At 39.3% G+C, this 23,551-nt stretch overlaps 1 protein-coding gene across 2 annotated transcripts in view; it reads left to right on the forward strand.

Annotated features, from left to right (window-relative positions):
• The first annotated feature begins 3,773 nt into the window (after positions 1–3,773).
• The window catches only part of LOC110156389 (transducin-like enhancer protein 1), a 92,892-nt gene continuing 73,114 nt past the window's right edge, over positions 3,774–23,551 (forward strand). For both annotated transcript variants that reach the window (XM_055161207.1, XM_055161208.1), the window contains exons 1-4: positions 3,774–4,569; positions 7,123–7,223; positions 18,138–18,201; positions 20,308–20,352. In XM_055161207.1, the coding sequence (XP_055017182.1) occupies positions 4,546–4,569; positions 7,123–7,223; positions 18,138–18,201; positions 20,308–20,352 (234 nt within the window). In that variant the 5' untranslated portion in view covers positions 3,774–4,545. The remainder of the gene's footprint in view (positions 4,570–7,122; positions 7,224–18,137; positions 18,202–20,307; positions 20,353–23,551) is intronic.

Raw genomic sequence — 23,551 nt, forward strand, 5'->3', positions numbered from 1 at the left:
TGTTTAGCTCATTAGATGGTATCAAAAACATGTGACGCAATTTTAGACTATTTTAAAATTTAAATGCAGCCAAACGATTTAAGAACGTACAATATTTTACGATATTTTCTGAGCTATTTTATTATTACGCTGTTTTCTAATCAAAAACAGACCCGATTTGTTATTTTTATTCACACTAACCCTGCATATTTAGGTTGAGTTCTTCTCTCAAACAGAAAACACCCTATTCCACCTTGTGATGTCACGTGGTGATACAGGAAGTGCTCCATTGTGTTTTTAAACTCCACACACCTTCTCTAGAATCATTTGGATCATTTCAGCCCTGGAATTTCACAATTTCTGCCAATTAAATGGTAAAAGATAGCTGTAAATTTGAAAACTAGGTCATTTATTTATAATTTTGTAATTTTGAGGGAACGCCACATTAATAACAAAATAAACATAACAAAATATAAGACATACAAAAAAACAAAAACAACAACAACAAACAACAAAAGAACAATAAGTAAATAAAAAGATGGGGTTAGGGGGTTGCGTGTAGTTTCTCAGTGCAGTGTTTACATGTGTGTATTTACATTTTTGGGCTGTCAAATCAAATTTACATTTCTACATTACATTTTCTGTTCCCTTTGTTATCTGTTTATTCTTTTTTATCAGAGCATTTTGAGATTAAACAAACTAAAAACTAGGATTACTGAAACACGTGTAAGGAGGTAACAACATTATAATATTGGGCTGGGTATCATTAAGAATTTGCCGATACGATACATAGGCCACGATGCAATACATATCTCGATACAGTGCACTTTTGGTTCGATACGATATATTTCAAATCGATTCAATAAAAAATAAAGACTAAATCATGGCTGTGACACTAAAAGTCTTTGTTAAACCACTTCTTGTGCAAAGTTAATATGAAACACAAACATTTTAATTATCAAAACAGTGAAAATGTCAAATGTGTCGCATAAACGAGTGTCCTTCTTCTAAACAAGTAACAAAACTGTAGCGCTGTATTGTATTGTATTACTGTATTTATGTATTTATTTTGGGCAAGGAAGAAATGCATATTCTTTTACATTGGAACACAAGACATTAATGAAATCATTGCAGAAATAACAGCAACAACAAAAATAAATAAAAAGAAACAACTGGCCCAAAAAGGAGAGGGTAGAAGAAACTTATTTAATCCCACCCTCCTCTTCTAATCTAACACAATTTATATTAAACTATATGAACTATTTACAAGTGCGGACAAAAAAAAATCACTGTTATAACTGTAATTCTGTAACAAAATAATTTAGTAAAATATGACAAAAAATACTTGCCATATCGGTACAGCAGCCCATGATATCGATACTGTATCATCACATTAAACGATATGATATATAGATATTTCGATTTTTTGCACACCCACAAGAATCCATTTTGTGCGGGCTAATATAGAACCTTTAAATAAATAAAATCCGCTATTATTTCCCATGCATCGAATATGATAATTTAAAACCCCTTTTGAAACCACACCGCGCTTTGGGGTTGACTTAAATTTACATTTAAAGCGAACGACGAAACGTAAATATGCAACAACGACTCGTCTGGCCTGTACCAAGTGTCCTTGACCTCTTAATTTGACATAATGCTAAAATACCACTTGCTTTTACTGGCACCGGGCCTGTGTTTTGATTTCCTATTGAGACTGTGAGTGGTTGTGGGTAGTGGAGAAAAAAAAAACAACAGATTGCGTTTCAACCACAAGGTGAAAAATATTAGGCCATATTTTACGTTAAGCGGTGGTGTTATTATTAAATGCATGTGCAAAAGAAGTGAATGTGGGTCCTGAACGTAACGCAGCGTGCAGACAGGAGGAGGGAAGAGGAGACGTTTGCGCTGATTCGCCCTGACACTTGTTAGGAAGCGTCACAGCAGCAGCAGCAGCCACGAAAGCCTGTATTTGTGCTCTTGTCTGCAGCGTGCGTGTTCGTGTGTACGTGCGAGGGAGCCGCCGGGTGATTCATCCGGACGTGCGCGCTCATGTCACGCCCGTGCACGCGCGTCCTCCTCACCCTCACCCCCCCCTCCCTTCCTCCTCGCCACCGCCGGGGACCCACGTTACTTTGATTGACAGCTCAAACCCAGCCTTTCACCCACCGCAGAGCCCGCCCTTCGCGCCTCCGGAATGGAAGCTACCGTGGACGGGACTCCCAGGCATTTCGCTCCGGGGCGGGTCCTGCTCCAGCTCGCACTTTTGTTGACGATTTCGCTAAAATATTCCTGGGAAAAACACGACAAAAACGAGTTTATAGTATCAGATTAAGAGCTAAGGATAGAGTTAATTCATTTTCACAGTATAAAAATGTTAATATTATGATAGAAATTCCGAAAATATGGTGTTATTTGTGTCTACTTCAACAAAAAATTATACGTACAATCACAAACCTAACTGCAACTTGTGCCCAGTTTAACCATAGCTCTACTTTGTTCAGTTTTTTAATCATAATTTAAAAAAAAAAAAAGAGAAAGAAAGAAAAGTCTGAACCACGTGATTATGTAAAACAATTGGGGTAGGACTCTATAACTTTTTTTTTAAACCAGGTCCCAAATATGTTCACGTAAATATCAGTATTTTTTGTTATTGTTTTTGAATTTTTGTTGTACCTGGCTCAAACTACCAAATAAATTAATGAATAATCCTTAAACAACTTGTAAACAGTTTAATAATTACCCTAATATTTATGGTGAAATCGGCCAAAATTTTTAACTTTTACATGTCATCGTCAATAAAATACATTATTACGCTGGCATAAACATCTTATTTGTGTTAACCATAACAAAACTCTACTTCTAAACCTTTCCCGTCTTGTTCAAAACAAGACAAAACAAACAGGAAACCGTCGTCTCTACCTGTGTACAAACGAGATAAGAAAAGATTGATTTGTCCCACAGACAGTTGGGGCCACAGTGAGGATTTTCAGTGTTGCAACAGCGAAGTAGCCAGTATAATAAATATGCGAAGGATAAGGTGATTAAGGATTGGCTCAGTGGGATTAAAATAATATAAACTAGACTTATCAAACTGAAATTAGCAATACCGGTGTGTCTATCTGAAACCTAACCTAACACAACCTCAGTGACTTTGCAATCCAGTTTGACAATTAAACAGACATTGTTGCCAAAATAAGCAAAAAGTCAGTACCTGGAGTTGCAACACCCTACAGACTAATTTTATAATAACCTCAACCAGAAACGTGTTCTGACGCACGATCATAATCTTAGATCAAGGTGTAAACTAAATGTATGTCGCATTTATTGTTAAAATAAGCAGAAAACCATTGTCACTACTTAGAAATATTAAACAGTGGGTTAGGCAGACATTAAAAGGCCTAACCCGGAGAGCTATTCCTAATCCTAACCTTAACCACCGCCATTTTACGAGACTTAACCACATGTCTAAGCCGATATGTAATTAAGTTTGACAATTAAACTCATATTAATTGTCAAAATAAGCACTTACACTACACGAATCAAGATGAACCAAGCCCCCTCGGTCGAAATGCCTGGGATTTAGCGACGCCTCGTTCCTATTGGTCAACCCCAGCGTAGCTCAACGAGGTCAACCGGCTCTGGGCACTTTCCGCGCCCCCGATTGGACGAACAATAATGGACCCACGTGGAGCCGCGATTCCCATTGGCCCGGCGCCGTTTAGGGGGCGGGCCCAGCGCGTCGGTTAGCCTGAGAGCGTGAAACCGCGTGAGAAAGTTGCCATTGAGGTAAAGCGAAGCTACGGGGAGCGACGTATCCGAGAGAGTAGTTGTTTTCAAGCCAAAAGCGGGTTTATTTCTCGATAAATCTGCACGGAAGTCGATTGAAACACACTGGGAACTAAAATACGATTGTTTTTTTTCTTTTTTTTAATGCTTGGACGCCTCGACAATTGGTTCGACCGCAGCATCGAGTCAAGTGGGGACTCTTCAACGCAATTAACTTGTGTGGATTTCCGCTGACCTTACCGAGAGCACTTCTTTGTGGTCACCGGGCTTGAATTTCCCCCTTGTTGGCCAGTTTTCTCGTCTATCTTCTTGGGAATATACCGGGTTGTACACAATAAACAGCACAACGGTCGCCGGAGAGTGGTTGGACGGAGGAGCCTTTTCATTCTTCACCTGGTTCCTACTATTACCCTCCTCCACTTCTGCCTCCGCCGCCGCCGCCGCTTCTCCTCTCGCCCCCTCCAGCTAATGAGCCGTTTCCCGTGTTTTTCCGGTTGATTTACGACCACCGCCACTACCGCTGGAGCTAAAAACGAAGCGGGAGCGGAGCAAAGGGGGTGCACAATTCACGTTAATCGCTCGTTAAACTCGGACGGAGCATCGGGGCGGTCGGTTTGCCTCGGAATTAACGAGGGTTGGGGGGGGGACCGTAACGGCGGATGGATGCTCCCCGGTGGTCCTGCTCTCGTTGAGTGTCCCCCCGTCTTATTATTGCGTTTTTTTCTGCCCTAAAGGAGAGTAGATCATCCAACCTCCTCCCCCCCGCCGTTGATAACCATGTTTCCCCAGGGGCGCCACCCGGTAAGACTCCTCACCCCCGGACCCACGTGTCCAATACGAGGCTCCCGGGCCCAAATTAGTCCATTGTGCTCATTTTTTGTGGACCGGCCAAAAATTTGTCTCTCGTGAGCTTTTAGTCGTGTTATGATGTTGCTACCTCATCGAAAACATACCTGGAGTTGCGTTTTGTCTCGCTCGCTTATGTTTTGAGTAATCGTTCACTATCAGTTTTACATCCCCGAAACTTAAAACGCGCCGTTCCACTTTGTGATGTCACCTAGTGGTATTTATTTTTTTTTGCAAGTTGACCGCTCCTTTTTACCTTTTTAGTTCAGAAGAGATTGGCGGATTTAGAGCTGAAAATGATGCTACTGAAAGTGTGTGGAGTTTGAAAGCAGTCGAGCACTTCCTGTATCACTGCATGACATCACAAGGTGGAACGGCATGTTTTAAGTTTCAGACAAAAGCCTAAATACGCAATATTTATGTGTTAATCTTGTGAAAATGAAATAAAAACGCAACTCCAGGTATGTTTTTGATGAGGAAACATAAAAAATAGATAAGAAAATAACGTAATACGGGCTCTTTAAAGGTGTAACTTTTCAGGAGGTGTGGTCGTTCTGCTGTCTGCCTGTTTTTATGGAGAGCTTGTTATTATTTTGACAGGAATGTTCTGTAGTATAGCATTTAACTTAGATCACTTAATCGGTAGTTGACTAGTTGGTATTTATTTTTATGTCTAATTGACTGCACAAGTGATTATTCAATTGTAAATGTAGATTTTCATAAATAGATAAACTTTTACATCAGATAAAGGTGTAAATTAAACTTTTAGATCGATAAATTGTACAAATAATGTGTTTCATGTGAGGAAAATTGCATTGCTTTTGCCTTTCTATTGAATATTGCCACTGTTTCTCTCATAAAACAACTTTTGGCCAGTTTTTCAGAGTGTATAGTCCAGATTCTAAAAATAGTCAATGCTTATTTGAATCGCCGACTTGTCACACATATTTCCATTTGTTGACAATGAAAATAAGCGTGTTTTGTTTTGCTTTCACGCCTTTAAAAGCGTTTTATTGCTCAAAAAATACCTCGATAAAACAGGCATTGTTATTGTGAACTGGACCGGGCTCGCCTCTCCACAGATTTGACTTGTTATGCGGCCTTGTGGCGTTACCTGCTTGTCTGTGTGCGGTTGGATAAGTTTAATGCCGTACTGTGAAACATTCCAGACAAAGCCAAAACGTCTCCACCAATAGACGGTAGTCAGACGGAGGCAAATAAGAAGTTAGAGGCAAGTATTTGTGTAATGGGTAGTTTCATATTCTGGTCGCCTTAGAGCTGTAATCTAATGACTATTTTGTATCGTGTTCCACTCTAAATGCAGAACCAGTTGTGTTCAATTAGTCTGTACGGGGCGGTTTAGGTGACCAATAGGCATGCGACGTGAAATGGCTTCGCAAACAACGAAACTATTACCAAATATAGAGGGTTTACACTACTGGGCCGCACAGTTTGGGTGAAAAAAAAAAACATGCTTGTGACCATGATTAGATTTGCGATTTTATGTTTTTAAAAGTAAGTTCCTGTGCAGAGTTCACAATGTAAACAACACCAGGACTATTAACATTTCAGGGAAGACTGAAATATGAACTCAGACAAGAATCCCATGCATTTTAAACGTGTTTGAAGAGGTCTAAACTACTGGTACAGCTGCATTTTTCTGTTTAAAAGATAAGGCAAATTGCAAGTTACAAGTTAGATCCAGTAGTGGTGATTGTTTTGCAGCCCTACTTAACACTTATCTTAAAAGGCCCGTGTTACGCTATTTTCACGCTGTTTTAATGCAGTTTCCTCATCACAAACGTGTTTTGGTTCATTCGCACATGTTTAAACACTCAAACTCTGCATATTTAGGCTGAGATCATCTACGTTTTTAAACTCCATACTTTATTTTCTGGATAATTTCAGCTCTGGAATTGCCAATCTCGACTGTAACTAAAGGTAAAAAGGTAGTTGTTAACTTGAAAACTACCACTTCATGACATCACAGGGTGTAAGAGAGCATTTAGAGGTTTGGAAATGCAGTCAGACTGATAATAAACTTACTCAAACATGTGCGAATGAAACAAAAAACACAAGTCTAGGTCTGTTTTTGAGGGGAAAAAAACACCATTCAATTTTGTGTAATATGGAACTTTAACATGTAAATGGAAAATGGATGTGAAACTAATAATTTTGACTTTAACAGCTACTTATTATCAAACTACCAGTGAAAAATTACCCTGTTTGACCACTTCCTACCAAAAAACGTTTACTTGAAAGCTACTATTTAGTTTAAATATTGGTACTACGTGTTTACATCCTGGTTCTCCACTTGATTATTAGCCTCGTCTTTCCGGCCCTGCTATCGGAGCATCATAAAATGTTAAAAGTCAGTAATAATTACAGCTTGTTGACATGGTTTGGTGTTAAGCCTGGAGCTAGAGGCACCAGATGCACATAGAGTGACTCATATAACAAGGAACTATCATTTCAATAACAGTGTTTATGTGTGTGTGTGTGTGTTAGACTCCCCACCAGGCCCCAGGGCAGCCCTTCAAATTCACCATCCCCGAATCGTTGGACCGCATCAAGGAGGAGTTCCAGTTTCTACAGGCTCAGTACCACAGGTGGGTAACAGGCCTAGTATTTAAATGTATATTGTTGTCATGTTTGACCTAAATGTGAGTTTTCTGACAGAGATTGGAGCAGGGCTGGGAGATGTATTGAAATGTTGATACTCTGCACTAGGGGTGTGTGAAAATATCAAAATATCGTATTTAATGTGATGATACAGTATAGATATCATGGGCTGCTGTAAGAGTAATTTTTGGTGTATTTTTGCAAAGTTATTTTGTTGCAGTACTACAGTGTTGTTGTTTGTTTAGAGGAACGAAACTGTTTTATGCAACACATTTGGCATTTTCACTGATTTGATGATTGAAATGGGCGTGTTTCTTTAGTATCACAGACACGATTTAGCTTTTATATTTTACTGAACCGTATCAAAACGTTTTGAAATATATCTTATCGATTTGAAAGTGCACGGTATCTAGATATCTATTGTACAGGGGCCTGTGTATCGGGCCTATGTATCAAGATATGTATCGTATCGTAGACTGTGTGTCTCAGTATGTATCGAAATATAGATCTTCCCGAGATATGTATCGTATCGAGTTATGTATCGTATCGTGGCCTATGTATCGAGATATGTATCGTATCGTGGCCTATGTATCGAGATATGTATCGTATCGTGGCCTCTGTATCGAGATATGTATCGAATCATTGCCTATATATTGAGATAGGTATCATATTCGTGGCCTCTGTATGGAGAAATGTATCATATAATTTCCTATGTATCGAGATATGTATTGTATCGTGGCCTATTTAATGAGATATGCATCGTATCGTGGCCTATGTATCGAGATATGTACCATATCCTATGTATCGAGATATGTACCATATCATGGCCTATGTATCGATATATGTACCATATCATGGCCTATGTATCGAGATATGTATCGTATCATGGCCTATGTTTTGGGGTATGTATCGTATCAAGGTATATATCGTATCGGCAGCTTCTCAATAATACCCAGCCCTACTTTGCAGTGACGTCACTCCGGGGCTGTTCTACATGTATGTGCATTGGCAGAATGTTTACCGTTTACCAGTTACCATGGAGACACAATGCACACGTTCACAAACACAGCCAAAAAATGTTTTAAGATTATCTGAAAACTCATGAGAAAATACAGTATGGATTTAAACCCTACACGTTCAGGAGCCGTTCTTGGTCTCGTTCGGGCGATTTTCAGAGCGACTAACTGAAAAATTGTCGGCTGATGCCAGTCGGCGTGTGACTGTAACGTTGTTTGAGAGCGGCTTGTTCAACAGCACAAATCAACTCATCTGTTGTAATTCTAAGTAAAACTAAGTCGGTTAATTCTGGTCAGATTACGTTAAAATAAAGCTCAGATTAAAGTCTCAGATGGAGCATGCTCACAGTTGGCATCGCACCCCCAGGGACGGTGGATGACGTCGGCTGCAGAGTATCAACTGATAATATTGTAATTGTTGTTTTGGAAAACTGCAATATTAGCGCAACGAGTGTATTGTCTATAAATAAAACCTTATTTTGACCTTTAAAAAAAAACTAACAAAAAACAAGTAAACGTAATCTCCCAAACAAAGATACAAAGTGATATTTCTGTACTTTTCTCCATAATTTAATATTATCATTTATTATAATCCTTATGAATATTTTTTATTATTATTAGGGGTGTGTAAATATATTGAAATATTGTTATATTGTATTGTTTAATGTGATTATACAGTATCGATATCGTGGGCTGCTGTATCGATATATTGCCAAGAGTATTTTTGGTATATTTACTAAATTATTTTGTTACGGCACTACAGTTTTGTTGCTTGTTTAGAAGAAGGAATCTCGTTTATGTGACACATTTGACATTTCACTGTTTTGATGATTGAAATGGGCGTGTTTCATATGAACTTTATTGGTTTTACAAAGACTTTTAGTGTCACAGCCATGATTTAGCCATTAACTTTTATTGAACCGAATCGAATTGATTTGAAATATGTCAAATCAAATCAAAAGTGCACTGTATCGAGGTATGTATCGTATCGGCAACTTCTTAATGATGCCCAGCCCTTATTATTTTTAAAATGAGTAGTAGTTCATATTTATATACCGCTTTTCAAGACATTCAGAGACGCTTTACAGAACACACATTAAAACAGTCAAAAAAGAAAATATAATAAATATAAAAACAGTATTGACACGAGTTAAACATCAAAAGCTTGTCTAAATAGATGATTTTTGGTCCATTTCTGTTTTGTATGACACTTGACCTCAACAAACACATTTACAGACACATCTTAGCACATTCCTGATGCATTCTTAAAATCTGAGTATAGAAAAGTAAATTAAAAAAATACAGCGATTATATACATTTTTGTCTGTATTACTCACTTTTAGACAGGCATAAGTACATTCTTAGTCGACTAAAGACCTTCCCTGTGCAACAATTACTTACAGCGATGTGCCAAAGCTTTCAAAATGATTTGGATCTTATTATTAGGATCTCAAAAATAACGATGTAGATACTAGTAAAAAGCATCTTCATTCATCATTCTCATCCCTATAGATTCCTAAAACAATAATTAGTCGACTCATAAGTAGTTCAGGGTACAGAAAAATTCACATTTGACAGAAAACTGAACTGATAAACGAATGAAAAAACAACTGCAGCTTAATGTTTCTGGAGGTCTAAACTTCAGAATTGGCAGATTTTATGCATAATTCAACCCCAAATTGCATTATCTGCCCAATTGTGTATGACCTTCTTAGTCTAGAATCTAAAACGATCCATTTTTGAGCCGGTTTTGGTCGAGTTTCGCGAGCTCCTCCTGTCGTTGTGTGGTCCTACTTTAAGTCGTGGTTTAGGACGAGTTTATCGCGGTGTTTAGTTTAGATTTAAAGATATTAGTAAAGTACACAAAGACGGGATATGTGAATTTAAACCGGCTGGATATTTGTCTTTCCATTTGTTTTGACGCTCTCCCAAACGCGCCGAAGCTACGAGGGTTTTGCCAAGAGACACAGCGGCAGTAAGCAATTGCCAGATTGTATCACCAACAATATCAGCTGCCCCATTAGTCTTGAATTGCCTTTTTGTTTTGGCTCAGTCCTGGTTTCAGGTTTGGTTAAGGCACAGTTGTAGACCTGGTTTAGTCCTAGTTTAGACCGGTTCAGACCAGTTTCATTGGCTTCACGGTCAGACCTTTGTCATGTTTCATATTATGAGTGGACTCTAAAGTGATTGTGTTGTGGAAATTGTTGAAACTTCTTTTTTTTTTTTTCTATTTCTAACACAAATAGAAGAGCTAAAGATGTGGTTTTATCTTCACACACAAGAAAAAACATTGAGATATATTTTTTTTTACAAAAGGGATAAGTGAATTTGTGCACTCAACTATAACTACTTCAGTTTGTGCGTCTTACTATTGATTTTCAGAAAAGGAATCTTGATTTTGGCAAACAAAATCAAGACGAATATTCATAAAAAATCCAAATTGGACCATCCCTAGTCCAATATATCCAGTTTTAGTTCTATAGTACTAGTTTAGATCCATTTTCGACCACGTTTAGTCCTTTTATCCTCAATCAGTCCTGGTTTACTTGACTTGCATTGGTCCATTTACCTGTTTTGGTGCTACAGTCCCAGTTTTAGACCGGTTTTAGACCAGTGTAATTGTTTAGTCCTGGATTAGTACCAGATTTAGTTTTATAGTCAGAAATTAGACCTTTTTAAGATTACGTTTAGTACTTTATCTTAAATCAGACCTGGTTTAAATTTGGGTTGGTTAATGTCCTGATTTAGTCCTGGATTAGTACCAGTTTGAGTTCTGTAGTCTTAAATTAGACCTGTTTTAAGACTATGTTTAGTACTTTATTCTAAATCAAACCTGATTTAGACTCTGGTTGGTTCATTTTCTGATTTCGTCCTTATTTAGTCCTGGATTAGGGCCAATTAAATTCTGTAGTCCCACGTTAGACCTGGATTAAGACCAGTTTTATTTCTGTAGTCCCAGTTAAAACCCTTTCAAAAGACCAGGTTCTGTATCCTGAATGAGCCCTGGTTTAGACTTGGGTTGGTCCATCTCCAGATTTAGTCCTCGTTTAGTCCTGGATTAGAACCATTTCAATTCTATAGTCCTGGTTTAGACCCTTTTTCGACCAGGTTTGGTCCTTTATCTTGAATCAGACTTGGTTTAAACTTGCGTTGGTTAATGTTCCAATTTCGTTCTTGATTAGTACCAGTTTTTGTTCTGTAGTCCTAAATTACACCTTTTTTTTAAGATCACGTTTAGTATTTTATTCCAAAATCAGACTTGATTTAGACTCTGGTTGGTTCTTGATTTCATCTTTGTTTAGTCCTGGATTAGGGCAAGTTTTAGTTCTGTAGTCTCAATTAAGACCCTTTCAAATGGATCTTTATTCTGAATCAGCCCTGGTTTAGACTTTCGAGTTGGTCCATCTCCAGATTTCGTCTTTGTTTAGCTCTGGATTAGTACCAATTAATTTCTATAGTCGCTGTTCAGACCCTTTGAGACCAGGTTTAGTCTTTTATCTTGAATGAGCCCTGGTTTAGACTTCCTGTCTTGGATTAGTACCAGTTTAAATTCTGTAGTCCTAAATTAGACCTTTTTTAAGACCACGTTTAGTACTTTATCCTAAATCAGACCTGGTTTAGACTCTGGTTGGTTCTTGATTTCATCCTGGATTAGGAACAGTTTTAGTTCTGTAGTCCCAGTTAAGACCCTTTCTAAAGACCAGGTTCTGTATCCTGAATGAGCCCTGGTTTAGACTTTTGGGTTGATTCATCTCCAAATTTCATCCTTGTTTAGTCCTGGATCAGCACCCATTTTAGTTCTATAGTCCTAGTTTAGACCCGCATTAGACCACATTTAGTCCTTTTTATCCTGAATAAGCCTGGGTTTAGACTCGGGTTGGTCCATGTCCAGATTTCGTCCTTGTTTAGTCCTGGATTAGAACCAATTAATTTCTATCGTCCCAGTTTAGACTCTTTTTACACCAGGTTTAGTCCTTTTATCCCGCTTCAGCCCTGGTTTAGACTCTGGTTGGTCCGTGTCCAGATTTAGTCCTCGCTTAGTCCTGGATTAGTACCAGTTTTGAGCCCTTGCATGTGGTCTTGGTCCTGCCCGGTGAGTCCTGCAAACCCAAACACAGATGCCGGCCCGGTGTTTATGAGCCGGTGTAACTTTCTCATTGTCGTCTCTGGTTTAACATTAAAACTGGGGCCAGACCACAGTCGTTCCCTTCACCATAAGGAAAACAAGCCAAGCCTCAGCCACTGCTCCAACCCTGATCCACACACACACACTCTGCGGTAGGTCTGTCTGGATGGATGGATGAGAAGAGAGAGAAGAGAGGGAGGGAGGGGCAGAAAGAGAAGGAAGGAGGGGAAAAAAAACACGAGGCGGAGAAAGAAGAAGAAGGAGGAGGAGGAGGAGTTAGGGACTGAAAAGGAAGAAGCGAGTGAGGATAGGAGACGGACTTTGAGAGAAACAAGGCCGGAGAGAGAAAGAGGGATAAGAAAGGGGAGAGAGGGAGGGAGAGGGAAAGAAAAGGATAGGAAAAAAGAGGAGGGGGTGAGACAAGACGGAAATGAGAGAGAAACGGAGAAAGTGAAGGAAGGAGGGAAGGAGTTAGAGATTGAAAGAGGGGAAGGAAAGAAAAGAAAAGTTGGAAAAGGACTGAAGGGAGGAAAGGAGGGAGAGAGTGAAAAGGAAGAAGGGAGTGAGGGGTGAGAAAGAGGGTAAGAGACGGGCACTGAAAGAGAGAAGGCAATAGAGGGAGAGAGAAAGATGGAGACGGTGTCAGGTGGAGAGAGTAAAGAAGGGAAAGAGAGAGAGAGGGGTGGAGGGCAGAAAGAGTAGGAAGGAGGGAAAAAAGAGGAGGACAGAGGGACTGAAAAGGAAGAAGAGAATAAGGAAGAGAGAGAGGGAGGATAGGAAAAAAGAGGAGGGAGAGAGAGTGGAGAGGGGTGAGACAGAAGACGGAAATGAGAGAGAAACAGAGAAAGTGAAGGAAGGAGAGAGGTAGGGAGAAGGAGTTGGAGAGTGAAAGAGAGGAAAGGAAAGAAAAAGAGTTGGAAAAGGAGTAGAGGGAGAGAGGGAAATGGAAGAAGGGAGTGAGGGGAGAGAAAGAGGGTAAGAGACGGACACTGAAAGAGAGAAGGCAATAGAAGGAGAGAGGGGGATGGAGACGGTGTCAGGGGAAGAAGGGAGAGAGAGAGAGAGGGGTGGAGGGCAGAAAGAGAAGGAAGGAGGGGAAAAAAGAGGAGGGAGAGGAGGAGGAGAAGAGAGTAAGGAAGAGAGAGGGAGGATAGGAAAAAAGAGGAGGGAGAGAGAGTTGGAGGAGGTGAGACAGAGGACGGAAATGAGAGAGAATCGGAGAAAGTGAAGGATGGAGTGAGGTAGAGAGAAGGAGTGAAAGAGGGGTAAGAAAAAGAAAAAAAAGAGTTGGAAAAGGTGTGGAGGAAAGGGGGGGGAGAGACTGAAAAGAAAGAAGGGAGTGAGGGGAGAGAAAAAGGGTAAGAGACGGACACTCAGAGGAAGATGGAGACGGCGTCAGGTGGAGAGAGGGAAGAAGGGAAAGAAGGGGAGGGAGGGGACAGAAAGAGAAGGAAGGAAGAGGGAAAAAGGGAGGTGGAGAGAGAGAGAAGAGGAGAGAGGGACCAAAAAGGAAGAAGTGAATCAGGATAGGAGACAGACATTGAGAGAGACAAATGCAGGAGAGAAAAAGAGGGAGATATGGATGGAGAGAGAGAAAGAGAGACAAAGTGAAAGGGAGGAGTGAAGGAAGAGGAGGGGGGGGAGACCAAAAAGAAGAAGAGAGTGAGGGAAGAGAAAGATGGTGAGAGACAGACACTGAGAGACAAGGGAGGAGAGGGAGAGAGGGAGACAGTGTGAGGCAGAGAGAGGGAAGAAGAGAGAACGAATAGAGGCAGGGAGAGAGAGGGGAGATAAAGGGATAGAAAGAGAGAGAGAGAGGGGTAGTGGGCAAAATAAGTGGAGTGAGACAGAAGAAAGGAAACGGAGAGAGTGAAGGAAGGAGAGAGGTAGGGAGAAGGAGAAAGAAGAAAAAAAGTAGAGGGAGAGAAAGGAGGAGAGAGCGGGGGCAAGAAAGAAAGATGAGGTGGACTGGAGAGAAGCAGGGAAGGAGGAAGAGAAGAGGATGGAGAGGGAGAGAGAGTGGTGGTGGCCAAGAGAAGAGAGGGAGGCTGAAGAAAGGAAGAGAAAAAGAGAAAGGCGAAAGAGGGTGAGAGAGAGAAGGGAGGAGAGTTGGAAAGATGAGAAGAAAGAAAAAAGAGAGAGAGAGGGAGAGAAGGAAGAGAGCGAGGTCTAATAAAACAGAGGGGGACATGGAGAGGGGGGGGAAAGAGGAAGGAGGGCAAGAGAAGTGGGGCGAGACAGAAGAAAGGAAGGAGAGTAAACGAATAAGAGAGAAAAACAGCGAGAAAATGAAATAAGGAGAGAGGTAAGAGGGGAAGGAAAGAAAAAAGAGAGGGAGAGAAGGGAGGAGAGAGCTGGAGCTAAGAAAGAAAAAGCGAGAGAGAGAGATGAGTTGGACTGGAGTGAGGCGGAAGAGAGAGAGAGAGAGAGAAAAAGTGGTGTGTGGGCTCGGTCTTTCATAAATCACTCATTTATTTTCCCTGATGTCTGTAGACAAAGCTGCAGAAGTGTATACAGTAAAGTGTGTGTGTGTGTGTGTGTGTGTGTGTGTGTGTGTGTGTAAACGACTATTACAGGGTCCGGGGCAGCAACAGGTGACACTTCCCAAATGTTTACAGTGAGTGATTTTTACCTAAACATTCAGAGGGAAGTTAGAACAACTGCAGGAGACGATTTACGGATGGTCCTCTGTGGATTTGTTGAGCAGATATTGAGCTGTTATTCGATATTTTTCTCGCTGCTGGAGTCGATGAATAACACCGCAACGTTCTATACGCCACTTAGGCTAAGTTCAGACTGCAGGGCTTAACGCTCAATTCCCTTTTTTTTTGGTGAAATCCGATGTTTTTGCGAGGTTGTTCACATTTCCAATTAAATGTGACTTGTATGTGACTCCAGTGTGAACGTTAAACGGCCCAAAAGTGTCCTGATGTGCACTGGAGACACAACGATGTCAACCGCAGCGAGCGTGCTCTGTGTTTACGGAAGTTGTCCAAACATGGACGCGAGCATTGAGCACCTGGAGATTTTAAAGTTTCTCTCGTACCGGAGCCAGAACATGAACAACTTACTTGTTTTAAGGAGGAGATTGAGAAGGAGAAGGACGAGGTTTTTGGCCGTGGTGTTTTGTGGGACAGCGGCAGGGACGTCTGTTGAAAGGAACGTGTGGATGTGGAGACGTAGCCAAGAGTGGTGAGTGGTGATGTGCTTCGCTTCAGTGACACGGAGTTCATTAACAATTTTCGCCTACTTCAGCGCAGAATAGTGACGTTTGTGGCTTGTTGATGACGTGTAGGTCGAATGAATGCACTTTGACCGTTCAGACTGAAGTTGCATGTCAAAAGATCAGATATGTATCGGTTTCAGGAGCACATATCCAAGTGTCCTGGGTCGCATTTGAAAAAATCAGATCTGTGTTGTTCAGACTGTCATTAAAAGATCAGATACAGGTCACATAGGAGCCAAAAAATCGGATTTGGGTCACTTCAGGCTGCAGTCTGAACGCAGCCTTATATCTAATACTAGGCGTGTGCAAAAATATCTAAATATCAATATATCGTATCGTTTAATGTGATGATACAGTACTGATATCGTGTTCTACTGTATCGATATATCGCCAAGAGTATTTTTTTGGAATATTTTACTAAATTATTTTGTTAGAATGCTACAGTTTTGTATTCAGGTTGGTGCCACCTAGTGCCTCTGCTCAATTTCATTTCTCTCCAGGGACTAGGTCAAGAATCAAAATACACTAGACCAGGGGTGGGCAAATTTTTCGACTCGTGGGCCACAAAGGGTTCTAAAATTTTACGGAAGAGCTGGACCAGGAGCAAATGGAATGGAGTTTTTTGGTAATCCACCTCATAAGAGAAAAACATATCCCATAAATGAACATTATTACAAAGCATTACAAAAAAAATCTGTCTTTCAAGTCTCACAGTATTCACTATTTATTGAAATGACTTTTATTATTGTTATTCAATTTAGGCGGGCCGGATTAAAAAGATTAAAGGGCCGCATATGGTCCCCGGGCCTTAGTTTGCCCACCCCTGCACTAGACGGTTCGCAAAAATCCTGGAAGTGTGAGGCAGAGCACCAGCCAGTCAGCGAAGAGGCGTACATTCTGTGTTGGCAACGATTCCCAAGATTGAGGATTTAAAGCCAAAACAAAGAGAATGTTTGGTGAATTTTATCATGCCCTTCTTTCACATTGGATTTGGAAAAAGCTTAATATACCAGTTAGCCCCGTTACATGCGTCACGACCAAACAGCAGCGATTGGTTAATTTAAAAAAGTGCCTGCCTACCGTCGAGGTCAGACGGTTTCCACAAAGTGAAACCGTCTGATGAATCAGGCTAATAAAACTGTTTTGTTGCTTGTTCAGAGATTACGCAACACATTTTCATCATGTTTTTGATGATTGAAGCGTGTGTGTTTCATATTATCTTTGCGCAAGAAGTGGTTTAACAAAGACAGACATGAGTTTGGCTTTATATTTTATTGAACCGTATCGAATGAAAGAAAAATATTGAAATATCAATATACTGTATCATTTAATGTGATGATACAGTATCGATATCATGGGCTGCTCTATCGATATCGCCAAACGTATTTTTTGGTGTATTTTACTCAGTTATTTTTTGTTACAGCTACAGTTTTGTTGCTTGTTTAGAGGAAAGAAACTCAACACATTTGACATTTTCACTGTTTTGATGATTAAAATGTTTGTGTTTCATATTAAATTTGCACAAGAAATGATTTAACGAAGACAGACTTGAGTTGGCTTTATATTTTATTGAACCGTATCGAATGAATTTGAAATATATCTTATTGAATCGTATAGAATCGAAAGCTCACTGTGTTGTATCGGCAACTTCTTAATGATACCCAGCCCTATTTAATACAGATGTGGGCAGCTGAAATGAATATTTAAAAGCACATTTTGCTACTCTCTAATAACACAAGAGCTCCAACTAACAATTATTTTGGTAATCGTTAATTCTGGCGTTTACGCTTTCACGTCATATATAAGTCATAGATCGCAAAAAGCCCGTGAATATTATGTTTTTGATCAATTTCATATATATAAAGCAAAAGTGATGTCACTACAGAGCAGAAGTGTGCAAAAATATTGGAATATCAATATATCGTATCGTTTAATGTGATGATACAGTATTGATATATCGCCAAGAGTATTTTTGGTATATTTTACTCAATTATTTTCTTACAGCTACAGTTTTGTTGCTTGTTTAGAGGAAAGAAACTCGACACATTTGACATTTTCACTGTTTTGATGATTAACATGTTTGTGTTTCATATTAACTTTGCACAAGAAGTGGTTTAACAAAGACAGACATGAGTTAGACTTTATTATTTATTGAACGGTATCGAATTAATTTAAAATATATCGTATCAAAAACTCACTGTATCGAGATATGTATCGTATCGGCAACTTATTAACGACACCCGGACCTACTAGAGAACTCTGTTGCTTCTTCTGTTGTAGATAAACTGTCGTACATTTACACGGTTGGTCATTAAAAACACTAATTTGACATACTCTGATGGTGTTTTGGGGTAATTGCTGCTCTGTCTGTGTCATAAACTTCTTCTCTTTTCAAATGACCCGGTTTAGAGTCTGTGTGTAGCTCATAAAACGATTAAAAAATTATTAAATTAGTCGATTTGTTGCACTTAACTGATTTAACTCGTTTCAGCCCTAATTTATTGTTTTAATATATTTTTTTGTCTTTTTGCAGTTTGAAGCTGGAATGCGAGAAACTGGCCAGCGAGAAGACGGAGATGCAGCGGCACTACGTCATGGTAAGACCTGCCTTAAAGACGCGCTACGTAACATTTCTGATGAAGGGTCGGCCACCTGCTTGTTTCCATGGAGATATTAGTGATTTACCTGGAATGCTGAAACTTTTCTGCCTCCGTGGAGTCAAGCAGGCGACAATACAAGGCCAAATTACAGGTCAGATCCGTGTAGAGGATGATGTTTTTTAATTCAGAATTAATTGTTCTGAATTAAATAGTTCTGAATTAAAATATTCTCCTTTGAGTTTACATTTAAATAATAATTCTGAATTAAGATTTACATGGAAAACGCTTTGAATCATCTTTATTTAATCAACGTCTGGGGTTGGGGAAGGGTTCTGATTGGACAGAAACACCAACGAATTTACGTCGACCGGAAGAAAACACACACTTCAGCTTCTACCGGCTTTTTTGTCATCTTGGTTTGTCGTTACAAACACGATCCAAACTTTTTTCGCAGTCGTTCCGATGATAATGAAGCAGCAGCTCGAGAATTCTCTCATCACGATTTACGTCTGTCAGCTGAAATAAATTAATTCAGCTTTAAAATTCAGAATAAAACACCCACTTACTTCGGAATTACCTGAAAGTTTAATTCCGAATAGGGATGGGCATGATTAATCGATAATTGATCTTTAAGAATTTCATCGATTTCGTTGATTTTAATCGACAAACCGAATGTAGGTTGCTGTGCGTAGTTTGACCAAACAGGGGTCTGTACATGTAGCTCTCTGCACTCAGAAGGAGCGAGTCAGCTGCAGCGTACTGAAGCACAAATGCGTGTTTAACGATGACTTGTACAAGAAATTCCACGCTTTCCGTTGCGTTCCAGACAAGTGTGAGTCCATGTGCACGGTGTACAAAGCAGCACATATGTTTCTGTGTCCAGTGGGAAAAAGTTTTACCAGGTGAGAGTCGCTCAATGTCGATGACGAGTCCCCACCTCCCTCCCCCCGTACAGTGTCCTGGTTTTGACAAACGCAAATCTGGTCACACTAACCTGTATTCACCTGAGTCATGTCTTTTAATCCGACAGAAGTTGAACCGCATCAGCGACACAAGAGCTGTAGTTTTATCTTCGCTTAGTTTATGCAAATTAACGATGTGGTTTTAAGTTTGGTTTCTGTGAGAGTTGCGCAAAACTGAATTAAACACATTATAATGTCAAACGGATTGATGTGGCTCTAGAGTCGTTACGGTTTATATGTCGTAAAGTTGAATTTATTTATGCAGATTAGTAGTGCAGATAGTAATTATAATGATGATCATTTTAATATAAAAACGTTAATAATTAATCGATAATCGATCGTTAATTCTTCCGACGATCGATTAAGAAAATTTCATCGAATGCCCAGCCCTAATTCCGAATAATCATTTTCATTAAGATTTAAGTGTTTGCATGGTCTTTTTAAAGCGGAATTCATTTTTATTCAGAGTTAAAGCTCTCATGTGAACGCGGCAATTGTATTTTTGAGCAGTGAGCGCACTAATTATTAAATAATTGCAAGACAGATAAATGAATATAATGGCAAAAAGAAGTGTAATAGAACTGTGGAACATGCCAAGAAATGAAAAAGAAAAGTTACTTAGCGCACCTTTTAACATACGTCTCTTTCTCTCTGTCGACCTTGAGAAAAACCGGGGCAGTCGTTTTAACTCCGAACCTTTTTTTTATGAATGATTCTCTCGGAGCTGGAGCGGTGCACCTGCTTTTTGTTCGCAGGTGTAGCTCTCACTATCTCGTACCTCCTAATGGAGATGATTAGAGTGTCACATTTGACTTTATAATCACTTTGTAATTTGCGAATAGGGCTCATTTTCCCTCCGCCGGCTCTGTCAGGAAGCCAAGGTGTCGTCAATGTAGGGCACAGGTACTCGTCAAACCCTCAGACTCACAGTACAAATTGACACTAATGTAAAATAATGTAAGCCTGATGTGGCATTGAGGTGAAATTACTGTCTTTTGGGAGCAGGTAAAAGCAGTGGGACTCGTAGAAGGACTTGACAAAGTACAGATCAATAAGAACAGGTGTGGTGGGGGTGGTGGTGTTGGTGGAGGTTTGAAAGTCTCTACGCTAAATCCTAACCGTGCTTTCTGTGTGTTTTTAGTACTACGAGATGTCCTATGGCCTAAACATCGAGATGCATAAACAGGTATGGATGCTCTACTCACTTCTCTCTCTCGCTTCCTCTCTTCTAGACCTGTAACGATAATTCATCGCATCATAACTTTTAACGAGCTTGATAACTTTTCGATAATTTCTATTTGCACTTTTTATTTACAAATGGGTCCGGTCAAGTGGTAACGGAGGGAAACGGGCAGATTTTTTACATTCAAATGTCTCTTATTCAGAAACTAGAGGGACTATTGAAATAAGTAAAGTATCAGAATGTAGGAAAGAGTTACACTCCAACAGGGTAAAGTTAAACCTGTGATATTCTTTCAAGTTGTTGACAAAAATTTTAAAAAAACTCATGTCGTAACGGAGGGAATGAAATATGCAGCACTTTTTGGGCAATAAATCCAAACAGTGATAACTAGCGGTTCTCACTTACATATCCTTAACAAACTGGTTTGAATATTTGCTTCATATAGTTTTCTACCATATGGTACAAGATTAGGTTGAAAAACCTCTTACTTTTTGAGTAATGAGATTTTTTATTAAGAAAGGTCATGGTAACGGAGGGAAAAGTAACAGAGGGAAAGCAAGTAAAAGGTGCATGATTTTGCATAATTTGTCAACTTTTTTCTTCTTTCTTATATTAATACTTTAATATTACTTCAAAATGAAAGAAACTATTTCTATAAAATGTCAATCCTTCCAAGCAAATTTTTATAATTTTAAATACATTTTTTTTTGAAAAAAAATCACATACCTTCATCAACAGTTCAAAGATGGAATAACACAAGATATGATGAAATACATCCATTTATTTACATGATTTTCAGGTCTTTGAAATTTGGGAAATAATTTTTGTTCCATGTTTCATACATGGTCTGTTTAAAACGTATGTAACTTTAGAACCAAAAATGGTACAGAAAAAAGGTAAACAGTTTCATAAACTAGAGTACATATGTATCTGTTCAATACATTTTTATATCAGATGCATTAACTTGAATTTTTGGCCTTGCTGTTTACTTCTGCTTGACCAGGCCCAAAGGTCCTAATTGGTGGTTTTGTTTTTTCTGTTTTCCCTGTCTGAGCCTCATATTTAACAACTTTTAAGAGCATTTTTGTTATTTATTTATTTATTTATTTAATAGGGACGGTGCATATTAACGAGCATCTCCAACATCGCAGTGTAAATGTGCCAGATTATTGCAGGAATGCTGATTTTCAATTGCAGTCCCTAGGCAAGTGACACCACAAATTTGAACAGAGAAAAAAACAACAATAACAATCGTAACAGTTCTAGACTAATAGTGTCCACAGGTCTGGTTTTCCTTTAGCTGCCATTTCAAGTTTGATTTGAAAGTGTCCGGTGTAGAGTCTCTCTTATTGATAACAGGAGACTGCCTGTTAGAGACGTAATAATCCATTTTATTTATTGTTTTGGTTGTGTTTGGTTCAACAATGGTTTGCAGGGTTCCCATAGTCACGGAAATCCTGGAAGAGTCATAGAAATTGAAAATGTCTTTTTCCAGGCATTGAAAAGTCATGGCATTTTAGCATCTCTTTCACTCAACTACATCGTTCTGTTAAGTTCTCATTAGACTATTATGATTATTTCTGAACGTCTGCGCCTTTTGTTTAAAAGAGACGACAATAAATGCACTGACCATATTTTGAAAGTATTTTGATTAATTTATTTCAGTCACAGGTAGATTCTGACTTTATTCCACAGACATATTTAACATACACTGACCGAAAAGGTGTAGGCTGAAGCTTGAGTTTTATACCCATACCCTTTATTCCTTTATTAGAGCCTCATCTTGACACCAGTTCATCTTCATAAATACAGCAAGAGGAAACAAACAAATCAGTAACAGCACAACAAAGTACTACAGCACAAACTAAGTTGCATAATTCATGTATGTGCACAGAGTTAAACGTTTAATCTTCTTTATAAAATGGAAGAGCTTGGCACACAGTTTGAGGTTTTCTGTACAGTTGTTCCAGAGCTCCACCCCTTTAATGTTAAAAAACTATAAAACCAAACCATAAGGTGAGTGGAAAGAGTTAACATTTCATATTTAGCCCTTAAGTCTGATCAATTCTACACAAGTAGGTGCTGTAAAGTCATGGAAAATTCACTTTAGTCATGGAAATGTTTTGAATTTTGTCAGTGAAAAAGAGTGGGAACCCTGTTATTATTAAAGTGCATTTTTTTTTATTAACGACTCCTCGCTGTAAACCAGACTACATTAGGATATTCTTATGTTAACAAGTCTATTTTATTTATTAGGCTTTTTGTTTTTGTTTGTTTTGCAGTTCTTGTGTTAAAAGTTCTTTTAGAAAGTCAAGTTTATTGATCTTCGAAAGGGTGTATGTGCATTTTTATTCCATTGTCCTTATAATAGTAGAAAATGGTCTCAAAATGTCAATATTGTAATTTATCGCAATAATTTCTTGGTCAGTTCATTCAGTCCAGTAAAATGTGTAATCGTTACAGGCCGACTCTCTTCCTCCTCATTCTCTCTCTCTCTGTTTCTCTCTTTCTTCCCTTTCTCCCTTCATTGTAAAAGCTGATTTATCTGTTGTGTTGCCGTGTCCTTGCACAAATGCATGCGCTCTGTTTACGTGTCTGAAAGAGAGGGATGAGGAGATGGAGTGATGGAGAGAGCAAAGGAGGGAGAGGGAGATGAAGAGAGAGAGCACAAAGAGCAGAAGATGGAAGGAAGAGGAGGGAGGAAAATGAGAGGGAAAGATGGAGATGAAGAGAATGGAAGAGTGGCGAAAAAGAGAAGTGGGAGAGAGGGATATAGAGAGGGAGGAGAAACAAGATACTGAAAAGAGGAGGAAGAAGGGGGGGTAGACGGAGAGATAAAAGATGGAAGAAAGAAGAGGATGGAGAGAGATGGACAGGCAAAGAGAGATATCAAGTAAAAAGAAAATGAAAAAAGGGAGTAGAAAGAGAGAAGAAGGAGGATGAAATGAGGTGAAGAAAAAGACTGAGAAGAGGAGGAAGAAAAAAGGAGGACAAGGAGTAGAGATAAGACAAGGAAGAGAGAAAATGATGGAGGGAGAGAAGGAGAGGGAAGGGAGGTAACGAGTAAAAAGAAGAAAATTAAAAAAAAAACTCAGTAGAAAGAGAAAGAAGAAAAGACTGAGAAGAGGAGGAAGAAAAAAGGGGGGAGGAGTAGAGAAAAGACAAGGAAGAGAAAAAGAAGATGATGGAGGGAGAGTGAAGA

Source organism: Boleophthalmus pectinirostris, unplaced genomic scaffold (assembly GCF_026225935.1).
Source record: "Boleophthalmus pectinirostris isolate CB_2022bp ecotype Guang Dong unplaced genomic scaffold, ASM2622593v1 HiC_scaffold_4, whole genome shotgun sequence".
Classification (NCBI taxonomy): Eukaryota; Metazoa; Chordata; class Actinopteri; order Gobiiformes; family Gobiidae; genus Boleophthalmus; species Boleophthalmus pectinirostris.